The sequence below is a fragment of the Miscanthus floridulus genome, chromosome 13 (assembly GCF_019320115.1).
Source record: "Miscanthus floridulus cultivar M001 chromosome 13, ASM1932011v1, whole genome shotgun sequence".
NCBI lineage: Eukaryota > Viridiplantae > Streptophyta > Magnoliopsida > Poales > Poaceae > Miscanthus > Miscanthus floridulus.
In genome coordinates this window covers 31,148,647-31,163,133 of record NC_089592.1, presented here as the reverse complement: position 1 = coordinate 31,163,133, position 14,487 = coordinate 31,148,647, and the positions used below count along the sequence as shown (strand labels likewise).

The window sequence follows — 14,487 nt, the reverse complement described above, 5'->3', positions numbered from 1 at the left end:
TCTATTTATTCAGGAACGAGGTGTATACTTGAGTAGCCGAGTAGATGCTACCTACTCCGAGCTGATTTAAGCAATCGCCATGTGCGAGTTCGTGGCGGAGTCGATGGGAGTCGATCAAACATCGGCTACCGTAACCGATTGACATAATCATCCAACTCAAACGCAGATAAAGACGTGTCAAGGTCGGACGACTTCTCGTTCCGATCGATTATATTATATATAAGCAACAAAGCACACGATCCCGCCGGCTTACCTTGTTCGTCTCGTCATGGCGTCCTGCGTAAAATTCCTGGTCCCAAAGTCGTGGCAACGGCCGCTCGTGACGGAGCTGGAGGCGACAACGTCGACGTGCGCTACGGACGCCGTGCGGCGCAAGCACGTGTTCGAGATCAAGGGCTACAGGGGCCTGCTCAGCCGCACGGGCGGCGCCGGCGAGTCCGTCCGGTCGGCGGCCTTCGCGGTGGGCGGCTACGACTGGACCGTCCTCTACTACCCACGAGGGTGCGGCGCGCAAGCACTGTCAGGCCACGTGTCGGTCTTCGTGGAGCTCATGACCCCGGGCGCCCAGGCGTGGGCGTCGTGCGAGCTGTGCCTGGTGCCGCGGTCCACCGGCGCGCGGGCGCACAAGGTCAGCACGGGTTCGTGTCTCTTCCGCCGAGGCGATGACGACGACGGTGTTACACTACGTGAAAAATGGTTTTTTTAGCAACGAGATAAATTTTTTTTAGGGGCTGCTGGTGATGGAGCTACCCCTACAGTGATGTGTTTGGGAGTCCAGAGACCAGCCGCCCCTACAAATGGAACAGCATGGGCGGCTAGTGATACGAGCCGCCCCTACAAATGGGTATGATTTGTAGGGGCGGGTCACTCACCAGCCGCCTCCGGTGTTACCGTGGCTCAATCACCAGCCGCCCCTGTTTTCGCGCTACCGCAACCGCTGGGCCCTGCCGCCTTCCCTTTGAGACCGAGCACGCGCGCGCTGAATTGAAAATTCGCCGGCCCCGCCGCTTCGCACCTGCTGCTTGCTGACCGAAACTGCTGCACCGGTCCCACCTCATCTCGTTTCGCGTGCGTGGTATGGAAAACAACCGGCGCCGCGCCCCTGGTTTTGGCAAATCCGCCATCGTACGGCGTGTGGCCACACGCATCCACCCCCTTCCTTTTCCCAGCGCCCTTATCGCCACACGAACCCACTCCTTCCTTTTCTCAGCTCTGCCCTTTAGTGTTACTAAGAGAGTCCCGGTTCATTGTCCTTCTCCCTCCCCTTTCTTGCTTCATCTTTTTGGATTGAGATGTTTTGCGGAGTTTTTAATTCATCCACACGTGCTGAACTAATCCCTCTAGTGATTCAAATCAATTTGGCACGAGCTCGTAGATCGATCCGGTTTTCGCTTTTGAGGACAAAACCCGTTCTTGTCTACAATCTGAATTTTTTTCTGTAGTTTGGATTAATCCCAGGCGATGATTTCTTGGGGATAGATTTGTAGCAAGTAGAATTTCTCCTGTGCAAATTCTGAGGATGAACCATGAAGGTTTGGATAGGATTTGGTTAAATTTCTTGGTGCCGCCTTTCTTGTTCGTTCTTTACTGAGGTTCCGTGAGGTTCTTTACTGTAGTTCTTCGTCAGGTTCTTGCTGTGGTTCCGTGAGGGCACCTGTGGCTGTGCCTGTGCCTGTGCCTGCGGCGGCCAAGGAGAAGGATGAGCCCGGGCGGGCAGCGCCATGGAGGCCCCGCCTGGACCGCATCGACAAGTCCCTCCTTTAGCTTTGGTTTCTAGCTAGATTTCTTCTCTTTTCTGATTTCCTCTCTGTCTCTCTTTAATTAATCTCTCTTCTTTTACAGTAGTGCATACAGATGGCTGGTTTTGTTTGATGTTTCTAGTAGAAGAATTGTAAAGATCCATAGTACAGCGCCGGATTGTATTGCCTATGATGTGATGATGAGTTTGTTGCTTTGCTGATGGTGTTATTAGATTCAGGCATTCAGCCGGCGTCGTATTGTCAGAAGCTCTCCTCTGCTCGGCTGCTTCTCTAACGTCCTGTTCTTGTAATTTGTAAAAGCTTGGCTCGCTAGTGTGCCCCTTCTCTGATTTGTCAACAGAGACTGGTCTGGTCTAGTGCGGACAGTCTGCCCCAGATAATCTCGCGCGCCTTCGTGCGTGGCCAAGGCGATGGCAACTAGATCTACGGCGGCGAGGTCCTGGCAGCAGTGGGCCCATGCCTCTACGCTAGCTCAGGCGGCAACAGGGCACACGACGCGCGTTCCCTTGCCTACTCGCCGATGGCCGTGGGCGCAGTGGCCTCTGCAGTTCCGGGGGCACGACGGCAATGGATTTGATTTTTTTTCTGGAAAAATGTACTGTAGGGGTGGTTCTAGATTGAACCGTCTCTACAAATAGGTATTATAGGGGCGATTGGTACTATAGCCGCCCCTACAAATCAATTTGTAGGGGCGGCTGATAACACCAGTCGTCTCTACAAATCGATTTGTAAGGACGGTCTAGTAACCGCCCCTATAAATACATGATTTGTAGAGACAATTTGGTAGGAGCGGCTGGCCAAACCGCCCCTACAAATAGTCTTAAGCCGCCCCTAAAAATACTTTTTAGCGTAGTGTCAGCGGTGGCACCAACGGCAGTGCAACGTGGAGGGGGTGGTGCTCGTTCATGGAGAGGACCAAGCTGGAGGCGCCGGCGTACCTCTGCGACGACACCATCCGAATCAAGTGCACCGTCACCGTCTTCAAGCAGCGATCGGCGTCGGCGGCCAATAATTCCGGACCAGGGATGGTGGCAGCGGATCACGTCCAAGTGGCGGTGCCGCCATTGGAGCTGTAGATCCATCTAGCTTCAGCGCAAGCGTGGTTGATCCGGCGCACTCCTCCCAAGATGTGCTAGTCAATTTGACCCTGCAATTGATAAGGAGAGAAAGTTTATCAGTAATTAAGGGTGGAACATGTCGATGTTGCCAGACAGTCCTGAATGTGCAGCTCTGAGAGCCGATATGAAAGGAGATCGACTAAATAGTCGATTCCACATATCAATAAGAATAAATCGGTTAAAGCTCATGGGGTTATGTGAGAAGAATCGGTTATCATTCAGGATGAATGTCATTCGTTAAACAAATATTAGTCAATGGTAATAAAATATTAACAATAATTAGTTTATCCTGAGCCAATAACTGCAGGTAACTGAACCCCTTTGTAAAAGAAATAGTTCATCATCATTCAACCATTTAACAGAGATAAATCTAATGAACATGTTAGATCTCATCTATTGCTATGACCAGTGGGGCATGAGGCAGAAACATGCAGGCCATAGAAACAATAATAGACTCGACGACCCTAACTTATTACTAATATCAGTGGGGCATGAGGCAGAATCATGCAGGCCATAATACAATAATAAGATCATGGGGCTAACACATCTTTCAACCTATCGCTACTTCAACAGTCTCGTGACGTGAACTGTTCGTGAAAGCACTCACTATCGGCTAAAACAACTGATTTAGGCATAACACACAATTAAGATCATGCCCTCTCAGAAATAGATCTACCAAATAACGATGCCCACTCCACGGTGCTAATAGTGGGGTATGAGGCAGAATCACACAGGCCATGATAACGGGCCATGGAATAGTTTTCGGTTACCGATAGATCTACTTAAGATCAAATATGTCCTAACCGCACGCTATGCATGATTAAGATTGATATAAAACAGCCGATAAAACATAACTCATCGTTTAAAGTGCAGATTAAATCAAATTCAGATCAACAAACGATGGGTTAAACAAGATATAAGGCTGATCTAGATCAATCCCAATCGGGTGAAGTGATATTGCTGTAATTAAATAAATAATGGAAGCAATAAGCAATATCGGTAACTTAATGAATCTATCCGAAGGAACGTCTCCCTTAGATAGAGCCGATAACTTGACCTTAACCTAGTTCGAGCAGTGGAGGTCGACCGGATCAATGCAGCCGTACTTAAACTAGACAAGAGTCGATAACTAACTTATACCAAAGTCGCAGTGGAGGTCGACCGGATCGATGCAGCCATACGAACAGAGGTATAAGCCATGACGGTACTTACAGACAAGCAGTAGAGGTCGATCGGATCAATGCTGCCATACTTACTGAAGAACTTACCGAGATCTACTCTACTCCTACTCCTAAGGGGTGGCCGAAGCCGAAAAAGTAAGTAATTTGTATTTGATTGATTGTGTGTCCTTTACAATAGCCGGGCTTTGATATTTATACCCGGGACCTACGCATGACTCCTATCTAAGCATGACTCATCACAATCTTTGACCCTTAGAGAAAATATTCCTAATTTAATATAACTTGGACTCTAATCTTTCCCTTTTTGTTGAGTCCAACATGTCTTGTCCCGGCGCCGATCGTGGCCTTTGTCATTATCTGCTGGCACCATCTGAATAAAGCTGATTCCAGTTTTGCGTTCGAATCAGCTGATACTGACCTGCACGTGATTGATTCCTTGATGACATGATCTTGGGAGCCTTTAAGTCCTTGCGACCCTCGTTCCAAATTTTGTTGTTAACACATGCCCCCCAATTTTGGGATAAAAGTAATTTTATTCCAAAATTATCATGTTCGTATTCTCGATAGGTCCGCAGTTAAGGGTAAAGATTCTTGATCTAGGGCCTACTATTTGTTGCCGCCTGTGCCAGCTCATGAGCCCATGCTTCAACACTTTTACGAGAATACCGTTGCTTCACTGGCACTTGGATTTATCTTTCCAGGTCAGCTATAAAATGCCTACCCAACCCTGGCGAGAGCAACTCAACAATTCAACCATGTTCCTCTTCTATCTGCTCCCTCGAGTGCTTCCGACTCCGCCGGACCCTCCATGGTCTATCCTTTTGCTATGAAGATCTTGAGCAGTTAGAAGAATTCTTGTGCATAGGGTGATTGTGTCTCCCATCTTAGCACCTTGTTGAGCAAGAGAATCAGCTACTACGGTTAGAAGAATCCTTATGATATCGCCTGGGTCTTCTCTCTATGCTTGCAGAGCTATTCTAGTGTTTGCAAGGGCTAAATTGCGTGGACATCTTCCCCTTGTTTGCTCAATCAAATGCCCATCGGGAAAGCCAAAGCTTCTTTCCAGCGGCTTCCCAGTCACCGAGAAATCAACTGGGCATCTGTTAGGTAGGCGCCTTTTTTCCTTCTCTGCCATAATTTTATTAACGGGCCAATGTGACTCGGTTCGTGGTGACTTTCGGCCCTGTGGGGGTTCAAACTCCCTTCAATCCAAAGAAACCTTGGTGGGCTGATTGCTGGTCAATGCAAATCTTTTGTATTCATCCCATGATATTCTATAACTTGGGAAAGCAATAAGTCTGAATCTGTTATCTCTTTGTTATCTATCCCCTGAATTCCCGAAGCATCGATCCGTTCCCGTACCTGATTTCAATTTCACACCTCCAGCGAAATCTAACTCTTTGCCTTCCTAGGCCATATATACGGGCCACGGCTAGGGATTGAAAAACAGCTCACTTTGTCTCAAACCTTCCCCGTCCTTAGCATAGTTCCTACTTTTCCGTGGGTTTGAGGCTATGGAGAACAGCAAGAGGTTTGCTGAGAAGGCCCTCAATGGACCTACATCATCGCAACAGCGCCTTCATCATCAAGAGGGCACAACTTGTGATGCCCCCACTGCCTCGGGGGATAGGGCCGACTCCGTTCGGCCTTTAGGGTCCTCTTCATCGATAGCTCATCTTCAACTCCCTTGTTATCAAAGGAGGTGGATTGACAACGACGATCTACTTGCCTCCATTGATCAGCATGGCCAGGGTCTCGCTGAATGCCTCTCTCTTGTAGAATCGACTGTGGCCATGATTCGATGTCGATCACCTCCCGAGGCCGATTCAGTGGAGGATAGGTTGGCCAAGGCTGAGGCCAGAATCACTGGTGAGATATCTGTCATAACATTTGCTTCCTTTCAATTTCATCCTCAAGATTCTGATCATCTCCCCTTTGAATCTTTTTAGATTTGTCGGCCCAACTGGAGAGCCTCGATTGGCTGCGGAGCATGCAGCGGGATTCATCAACGCTAGAGGCGCCGTCCTGATGGTTCGCCTGCATCACATCCCGAATTGTATCAGGGAGGTCGCTTTGCACGACGTCCGCCATGGTGCCGCCATGGCGTTGGCTTCTGCGCAAGCCCATTCTGGCCACAAACTTTGGTTCCTTCCCCATGGTTTTCCAACTGCGGTGCACCCTAGGGATTGTGAACGCCTGATTAAGGATTTCTTCAGTGCTGCTAACTCCATAGCCTTTATCTCCCAGGCCGATGATATAGTAGCCAAAGTGTTTTTCGGCCCGTAATTTGTAATAGGTGATATTAGCAAATAATTTCTCCGTCTTCAGTGATTTTCTTCTGTTTCGTACTTTATACTCCATGCATCACTTTGTCCGTGTTTGCTTTTGCTTCTGCGGGCAATACACATTGTACTGACTTTTACCCCTTTGGGTTTATTTTTTGTACTAGAAGCGACACCCTCCTGGTATCGGCTATTAGAGCCGACAACCGAGCAAATTGGTTGTCAAGTATTGATCCAAATATTAGGGTAATATTCCTTCAAATATTCCCCACTTGACTGCTCTGCCGAATTCTTCCTCTTCTCTTAGCGTTTTCCAAAATATAAGCATTACCAGGCGCACAACGTTTGATCTGATAAGGTCCTTCCCAGTTAGGTGACCGCTTGCTGAATTTACTGCCTTTTGACCCGATCGGCAATTTCACTCTCTAGACCAAGTTTCCTTTAAAGAATTGCTTAATCTTGACCTTTTTATTATAATATTTTGCAACCCTCAATTTATTGGCTTCGATATTTTCAAGAGCACGCAGCCGAAGGCATCTCAAGTCTTCTAAGTCATCCATCCCAAGATTCTGGTAGACTTTGGCTGATAACACGCCTTTATCTAGTTTGAACTTTCCAAGGAAAGACTGCATCGTGTCTATGCACAAGCTCATAAGGCGGTCACATCAGCTCTTTTGCTCTTGGTCATCAAGGGCAATCCATCCCCAGCCTTCCTCAAAGTCTTGTCTCCGTTTTCCATTTTTGAAGATTAGGTCTTGAAGGTGAAACAGGCTCAGAGGAGTTTATTTGATCGTGAAAACCTCTGGGCCAAGGGGAACTTGAACAGGCAAAAGGCTAAAGAACCGTCATAGTCGATTGATCACCTTTGTTCTAGCTAAAGAGCCGATTTTGAAAATAGCCAATTCTAGACTCTTGGTTTTAATTCTATCTAGGTCTGAAAACATGGCCTTTATTAAGAGAGCCCTTCGATCTTCTATCCTTAGTCATCCGGCGCCGTATCCTCTTCAGCATTGGTGAAGTGGCGTTTCGCCTTCTATTAATTGCGGTTGCCTTTTGCGCGTTCCGAGGCATCCGCCTCTTTGCTTCATGTCTTCAAATACCAGCCGAGGGCTTTGGCCTCAAACACATCTCCATCCACAACTGTTCCTTTGCTCTCTTTCATGTGCCAAAACCCTATAGCAGTTTTCTTCCTTCCTTCCATAGATCCAATCATCTCTCATGGCCGGTGAGGACAACCGAGGCAAGCACACGGCAGAGGATATCCCGGAAGAGGACATGCCAATGAACCAGTGTCTCTAACGCATGAGGTGAGATTGGTGACCTCTGTTTATGATGATGATCTATTCTGACTTGCCTGTAGGTTTGCTGTGAATGACAACCTTCATCCTTTCCCCTGGACCAGCAAACCCGCTGATGCTGCATCTTCCGCGCTAGCTTCGTCGTCGGATTCTTCCAACTCGTATAACGGCGACGATGTCTGGCGCTTCTTCTGAGAATGGAGGGTGGCCGAGGACCGCTATTCCAAGGCAATTCGAAACAATGGTCAGCTTGAGATTTGTTTAAGGGTCTTCTAGGCGGCCCTTAATGCGGTTGAGGAGGCCAGCACTGTTCGAGCGTGGCTGGCTAGTCTAACGCCGTGGTAGCAGGTAAGATGAGTGCCCTAAATGTTTCTATTCTGGTTTCCACTACCTTTGTCTTGATAGTCTTCTATAATCGCCAGCTCAAATGGTGCAGTTGGAGTCTCTCCAACTGGCGGTGAACATGGCCGTGGATGCCGTCAATGCTCGGGGTTCCCTCATTGACGCTCGTCTCCAAGACATCCCGGCCCACATTTAGGAGATTGCCCTCTACGGCGTTCATCACGGCGCATCGGTGGCGCTAACTGTGGCGTAGGTCCAGACCGAGCATGACCTCCACGCCATGGAAGTTGGCTTCCCGATTGGCGACGGCCCTGAGGGGCATGAGGACTTGATAGAATAATTCACCATAGCGGCAGAGGCCATCGTGGACATCACATCTGCTTAGGATGTGGTGAACAAAGTCTTTGACTAGATTGTACTTAGGGGAAACCAGTGAACACAGACGCCTCTTTCATGAATGTGCCTCAATGCAATGCCCTTGTGTATGACTATTTTTAACTTTGTTTTTGAACTAGAGGCGATACCTTTCTGGTACTGGCTATTAGAGCCAATGACTGAATGAGTCGGCTATCAAGTATTGATCAAATGCCAGGATAATGTCCCGTAGAACTTTTCACATCAAAGGTCAAATGATTAATCAACCCAGGTCAAGCATCCTATTAAGCAAGATATAACTTCTTTAAGAAATCCATTAACTCTGAATCGCACTTACAATTCGACTTAGCATTCACATACGTCTGCCTAAACCCATCTCCAGGACTTAATGCTTATTTTTCCTTTAATCTAATGGCCAACGTGAAGCCATGACTTTTCTACTAAAACAAACTCTCAGAGCCGATTGCTTGCATCGGCTGTTGGCTTTCATTGCTGATCTTAATGAAGCCTCCTTTCCATAACTTGCCAGAAAAGCATTCGAAGTCTCCTAGTTCCTAAAAGACTAGATTGGTTGTTGTGATGCTCACAGATTCATCAGCGCGAACCATCTCAACATCATCTCCATGCCACTGAATGAAACACTGATGCATGGTCGACGGCACACAACAGTTCGCATGAATCCAATCACGACCGATGAGCAAACTGTGCATCCCTTTTCCATTGATGATGAAGAACATGGTGAGCAGAGTCTTACTTCCGATTGTTAGTTCGACATTTATTGCCCCCGGGTCTTAGATGCATTACCTCCAAAATCCTTAAGCATCATGTCAGTCTCCATCAGATCTTCTGGTCCCTTTCCAAGCTTACGAAAAGTGGTGTAAGACATAAGATTGACAGAAGCACCTCCGTCCACCAATATCTTATTCATCGACTTTCCATCAACGAGACCTTTCATATATAATGCTTTTAAGAGCCGATGCTTGGCTGGCTTATCAAATATTGCTTGTTGTATAACCATCAACTTGGCAACTATTTCTTCATACTCTAATTCATCAAAATCTGAATACACTTCTTGATTTTGCCGGAGCTCTAAATTCTGATGGCAACAGAAAAGCCATTTGGATATTAGTCGATAGTTGCTTTCTATCGGCTGTTTGCTTAGTATGCCACACTTGAGGTTTACTGGATGCCTGAGCCTGTTCCATCTCTTTATTCCTTAGGCATTGCACCTTTCTCTTCTGGCTTCTTGTTAATCCTCCTGGACACCATTGGCCTTTCTGCCAAACATATTTTCTTTCGTTGCCTTCTTCTCCATAATCAGCCCAGTCTTGGTCAACAACTCGCTTTCCAAGTCGATCATGAACACTTTTATTTTTTAAGTGCCAATCCATGTTATTATGATGATATGCATCTTGAGCATGGATAGACCGGCGGTTGGTTTGAGATTGCCTAAACTCCTAATATTGATTGCTGCATTCTAGACAGTCATGTCTGGTAGGCAACTTCAAACTTTCATTCCAGCAATGTCTGAAGAAAGGACAATTCCAATGTGATTCAGCTTGCTTTCTTTCATACCTCTCTCTTTCCAGTTGATGCTGGTATTCTTGATCCTTTAACCAACGCTAATAATCCTTTTCCTTCTGCCGCTGCCACTTATTCAACAGAATCCAAGATGTAACTCGCGGCTTTGTTGTCCCTGCTTTTGACGTTCCTCCCTGCTCATATTGGCTCTTTTGCTCATCGCGATGTCTTTTAATTTCTCTGTACTCGTCAGCCGATATTTGCATCTTGGGATCGATTGTTTTAGCTTCTTTTAATTTGGTCGATGTTAGGACCTTAGTATTCCCTCTGAGCAGCCTAGCATCAACCATGTTTTGATCTCCTGGGAAAGGATTATCATCAACTTTCATTTTCTGATGCGTGTCAAATTTAAGCCTTCCTTGCTGAATAGCCCTCTGTATGTGTTGCTGGAAGATTCTGTATTCATTGGTGGAATGAGAGATAGCGCTATGGAACTTGTAGAACTTCTTATTCTTCAACTGATCAGGGGGCAATATAACATGACCATCGGGCAACTTGATCTACCCCTTCTCAAGCAAGAAATCAAAGAGCTTGTCTAATTTTGTGACATCAAAGTCATAGCTCTCCTCGACTCCTCTTCCCCAAGGATTTGGCATCATTACTTTTTTCTTGCCCCAATTCCATTCGGCCACAGCAACCTCTTCTTCTTCATCTTCATAGCCGTCCTCGACCGAGTATGGATCATAAGCTTTGACTACTGTGGTACTCTTCTGAAACTGGGTATCTCTGCGCATACTCTGGAATTGGCTATTGAGCGCTGCCACTCGTTGAGCCAATTGGCCTAAGTTATCAAATTTTTGTCCCAACAGCTTTTCTTTCCATATTGACAGTATTCTCTGAACGTCTAAAGCAGCCAGTGATCATCAGCCAAGTTTAAGGAGAAGCATAAGTTCCTAGTTTCTCAGAACCTTAGAAGAAACTCAGTGCCCGATTCATTAGTCCTCTGTCTTATGGTTGTTAGATCGGTAATCTTATTTTCTCTAGTCCCAGTATAAAAATATGTATGAAACTTCTTCTCTAGGTCAGCCCAATTGGCAATGGAATTGACTGGCAATAATGAAAACCAAGTGAAGGTTGGCCCTGATAAGGACAAGGAGAAGAAATGAACTTGATGGGCATCCTCAACTGATGCTTCGCCCAATTGTGTAAGATACCGACTGACATGTTTTATTGTGCTTGTACTGTCTTGGCCAGTGAACTTAGCAAATTCTAGGAGCCTGTAATTTGTGGGAAGAGCGACCAAATCATACCATTCTGAATATGGGCGTTTGTACGAAAAGGTCAGCCCTTTTGGCTTCAGACTGAACTGATTCTTCATCATCTCAGTCACCTTCAGTAGCAACTCATCAGCATTTGAATTTTGATTTTTCTGCACCTACTGACCCATCTGTGGATTGAAATCCCGTGTGCCTTGATACCCTGGATTTGGAATCATGTGAAGGGTATTATAGTATGTTCCATAGTGATAACCCTGTGGAATTTCTATCTACTGGGTTCTTTGCTGGCTTGCTGCCTGTCTCTGATTATAGACATAAGGATCTATATATCTACGGATCCTTTGCATTGATGGTGCTATTTTTTGAGCCAATGACGGTATGTGGCTTGACGTGCCAAAATTGATCACCTGGTTTTGACTTTGCCCCACCGGCTATTGCACATGCTGTACTGGCGGTCTAGGATTATACTGTATCTGATTCGTAGTGGTTCCTTGAGCCTGTTCAGATGAACCCTGAACTGCCTAGACATCACCATTACCAGCTGGTGCTACTTCTTGATGGTTGGTACCGACTTGATTAGTCCCTTGGGTCGACGGATCTAGAATGTTGTAATAAGTCAGCCCAACTTGACCAACTGAAAACCCATGAATTGCTTCTTTCATGGCGTTGTGAAATGTGTCTAAGAAAGCTTCATTCTGGCTTGATATGACATCATGAACAAATAAGTCCACAACTTCCATAAAGAAACGCCTGTCTTCAGCTTCAGTTGTATCTGTCTACCCGTGTAACAGAACTCTTGGTAGTAGAAACTTCTAAACAATTGTATTGTCACGAGTTTTGGTGTAGGACAACAAACATTTGCTCTGAAATTCTTCTGTAGCTTTGCCAATGATATTTTTATCTCCATCAGGTAGATCTTCATAATGTATCATAAGGATGCCGTTGTTGTTGTGAACCGTCATGACGAATGTGGTGTCCCACCGGGCGTGCTAGAAACGTGTGTCGACATAGAATTTAGTCTTGTGCCGAGGAGACACGTAGCAAGCCAAAAGAGTCCGTTCTATGGAGTTGGAGATCCGCCTAGCTTCAGCGCAAGGGTGGCCGATCCTGCGTACTCCTCCCGAGATGTGCTAGTCAATTTGACCCTGCAATTGATAAGGAGAGAAAGTTTATCAGTAATTAAGGGTGGAACATGTCGATGTTGCCAGACAGTCCTGAATGTGCGGCTCTGAGAGCCGATATGAAAGGAGATCGACTAAATAGTCGATTCCACATATCAATAAGAATAAATCGGTTAAAGCTCATGGGGTTATGTAAGAAGAATCGGTTATCATTCAGGATGAATGTCATTCGTTAAACAAATATTAGTCAATGGTAATAAAATATTAACAATAATTAGTTTATCCTGAGCCAATAACTGCAGGTAACTGAACCCCTTTGTAAAAGAAATAGTTCATCATCATTCAACCATTTAACAGAGATAAATCTAATGAACATGTTAGATCTCATCTATTGCTATGACCAGTGAGGCATGAGGCAGAAACATGCAGGCCATAGAAACAATAATAGACTCGACGACCCTAACTTATTACTAATATCAGTGGGGCATGAGGCAGAATCATGCAGGCCATAATACAATAATAAGATCATGGGGCTAACACATCTTTCAACCTATCGCTACTTCAGCAGTCTCGTGACGTGAACTATTCGTGAAAGCACTCACTATCGGTTAAAACAACTGATTTAGGCATAACACACAATTAAGATCATGCCCTCTCAGAAATAGATCTACCAAATAACGATGCCCACTCCACGGTGCTAATAGTGGGGTGTGAGGCAGAATCACACAGGCCATGATAACGGGCCATGGAACGGTTTTCGCTAACCGATAGATCTACTTAAGATCAAACATGTCCTAACCGCACGCTATGCACGATTAAGATTGATATAAAACAGCCGATAAAACATAACTCATCGTTTAAAGTGTAGATTAAATCAAATTCAGATCAACAAACGATGGGTTAAACAAAATATAAGGCCGATCTAGATCAATCCCAATCGGGTGAAGTGATATTACTGTAATTAAATAAATAATGTAAGAAATAAGCAATATCGATAAGTTAATGAATCTATTCGAAGGAACGCCACCCTTAGATAGAACCGATAACTTGACCTTAATCTAGTTCAAGCAGTGAAGGTCGACCGGATCGATGCAGCCGTACTTGAATTAGACAAGAGTCGATAACTAACTTATACTAGAGTCGTATTGGAGGTCGACCGGATCGATGCAGTCGTACGGACAGAGGTATAAGTCATGACGGTACTTACAGACAAGCAGTGGAGGTCGACTGGATCGATGCAGCCGTACCTGCTGAAGAACTCATCAAGATCTACTATACTCCTGCTCCTAAGGGGTGGTCGGGGCCGAAAAAGTAAGTAACTTGTATTTGATTGATTGTGTGTCCTTTGCAATAGCCGGGTTTTGATATTTATGCTCGGGACCTGCGCATGACTCATATCTAAGCAAGACTCATCACAATCTTTGACCCTTAGAGAAAACATTTCTAATTTAAGATAAGTTTGACTCTAATCTTTCCTTTTTGTAGAGTCCAACATGTCTTGTCCCAGCACCGATCGTAGCCTTTGTCGTTATCTGCTGGCGCCATCTGAATAAAGCCGATTCTAGTTTTATATTCGAATCAGCTAATACCGATCTACACGTGATTGATTTCTTGATGACATATTCTTAGGAGCCTTTAGGTCCTTGCGACTCTCCTTTCGAATTTTGATGTAAACACCGTCCAAAGCTGCTAGACAGCAACAACAAAACGGCGCACCGCCACCGGACATCACCTTGGTCGTCGGCTCGCAGAGCTTTGGCGCGCACAGCTTCGTGCTCTGGGCGAGGTGCCCGAAGCTGTACGACCGGGTGACGAGCTGGAAGATCCTAGTCCTCGCCGCGTCGGAGGTGCATCCGGCAGTTTTCAAGGCACTGCTGCATTACATCTACACCGATTCGTTGCCCGCCATGGATGGCCCTAACAAGACGAAGGCGGAGACGGTGAGGGGTTTGCTCGCTGCCGCGGACCAGTATGGAATGCACAGGCTGAAGCTGATGTGCGAAAGGACCCTGTGCGCCAGCCTCGACGCCGGCACGGTGGTGGCTACGTTGGCTCTTGCGGAACGGCTTCAGTGTCTGGCGCTCCGTGTCGTGTTTGCACTCAATTCATCGGCGGTACCGCTGAGCAGGGCACATCGACCAGATGAAGTGTGTGACAGCTGACATGTATACAGATTGAAGGGTATATTCGTCCAGTCATGTTTGAGCTTCAG

General features: G+C 46.2%; 2 protein-coding genes across 2 annotated transcripts; both read left to right on the top strand.

The window, feature by feature from the left end:
* The first annotated feature begins 268 nt into the window (after positions 1-268).
* LOC136499688 (BTB/POZ and MATH domain-containing protein 2-like) lies at positions 269-1,764 on the top strand. The gene is made up of 2 exons (XM_066495251.1): positions 269-628; positions 1,543-1,764. Exons 1-2 carry the CDS (start codon positions 269-271, stop codon positions 1,762-1,764), a joined length of 582 nt encoding a protein of 193 aa, XP_066351348.1.
* Positions 1,765-2,665: 901 nt separating this feature from the next.
* Positions 2,666-14,437, top strand: LOC136499687 (BTB/POZ and MATH domain-containing protein 1-like). Its single transcript, XM_066495250.1, has 3 exons — positions 2,666-2,832; positions 7,702-7,800; positions 13,969-14,437. The coding sequence occupies exons 1-3, from the start codon at positions 2,666-2,668 to the stop codon at positions 14,435-14,437; spliced, it is 735 nt and encodes a 244-aa protein (XP_066351347.1).
* The last annotated feature ends 50 nt before the right edge of the window (positions 14,438-14,487 follow it).

Excerpts from the sequence above, each read along its gene's own strand:
- LOC136499688 (XM_066495251.1), top strand. The coding sequence starts at position 269 with ATGGCGTCCTGCGTAAAATTCCTGGTCCCAAAGTCGTGGCAACGGCCG. Across the intron at positions 629-1,542 it reads CCGGCGCGCGGGCGCACAAG|GATTTGGTTAAATTTCTTGG; the intron begins GTCAGCACGGGT and ends AGGTTTGGATAG.
- LOC136499687 (XM_066495250.1), top strand. The coding sequence starts at position 2,666 with ATGGAGAGGACCAAGCTGGAGGCGCCGGCGTACCTCTGCGACGACACC. Across the intron at positions 2,833-7,701 it reads GCGGTGCCGCCATTGGAGCT|GTTTGCTGTGAATGACAACC; the intron begins GTAGATCCATCT and ends ACTTGCCTGTAG. Across the intron at positions 7,801-13,968 it reads TCGTCGGATTCTTCCAACTC|ACAGCAACAACAAAACGGCG; the intron begins GTATAACGGCGA and ends CAAAGCTGCTAG.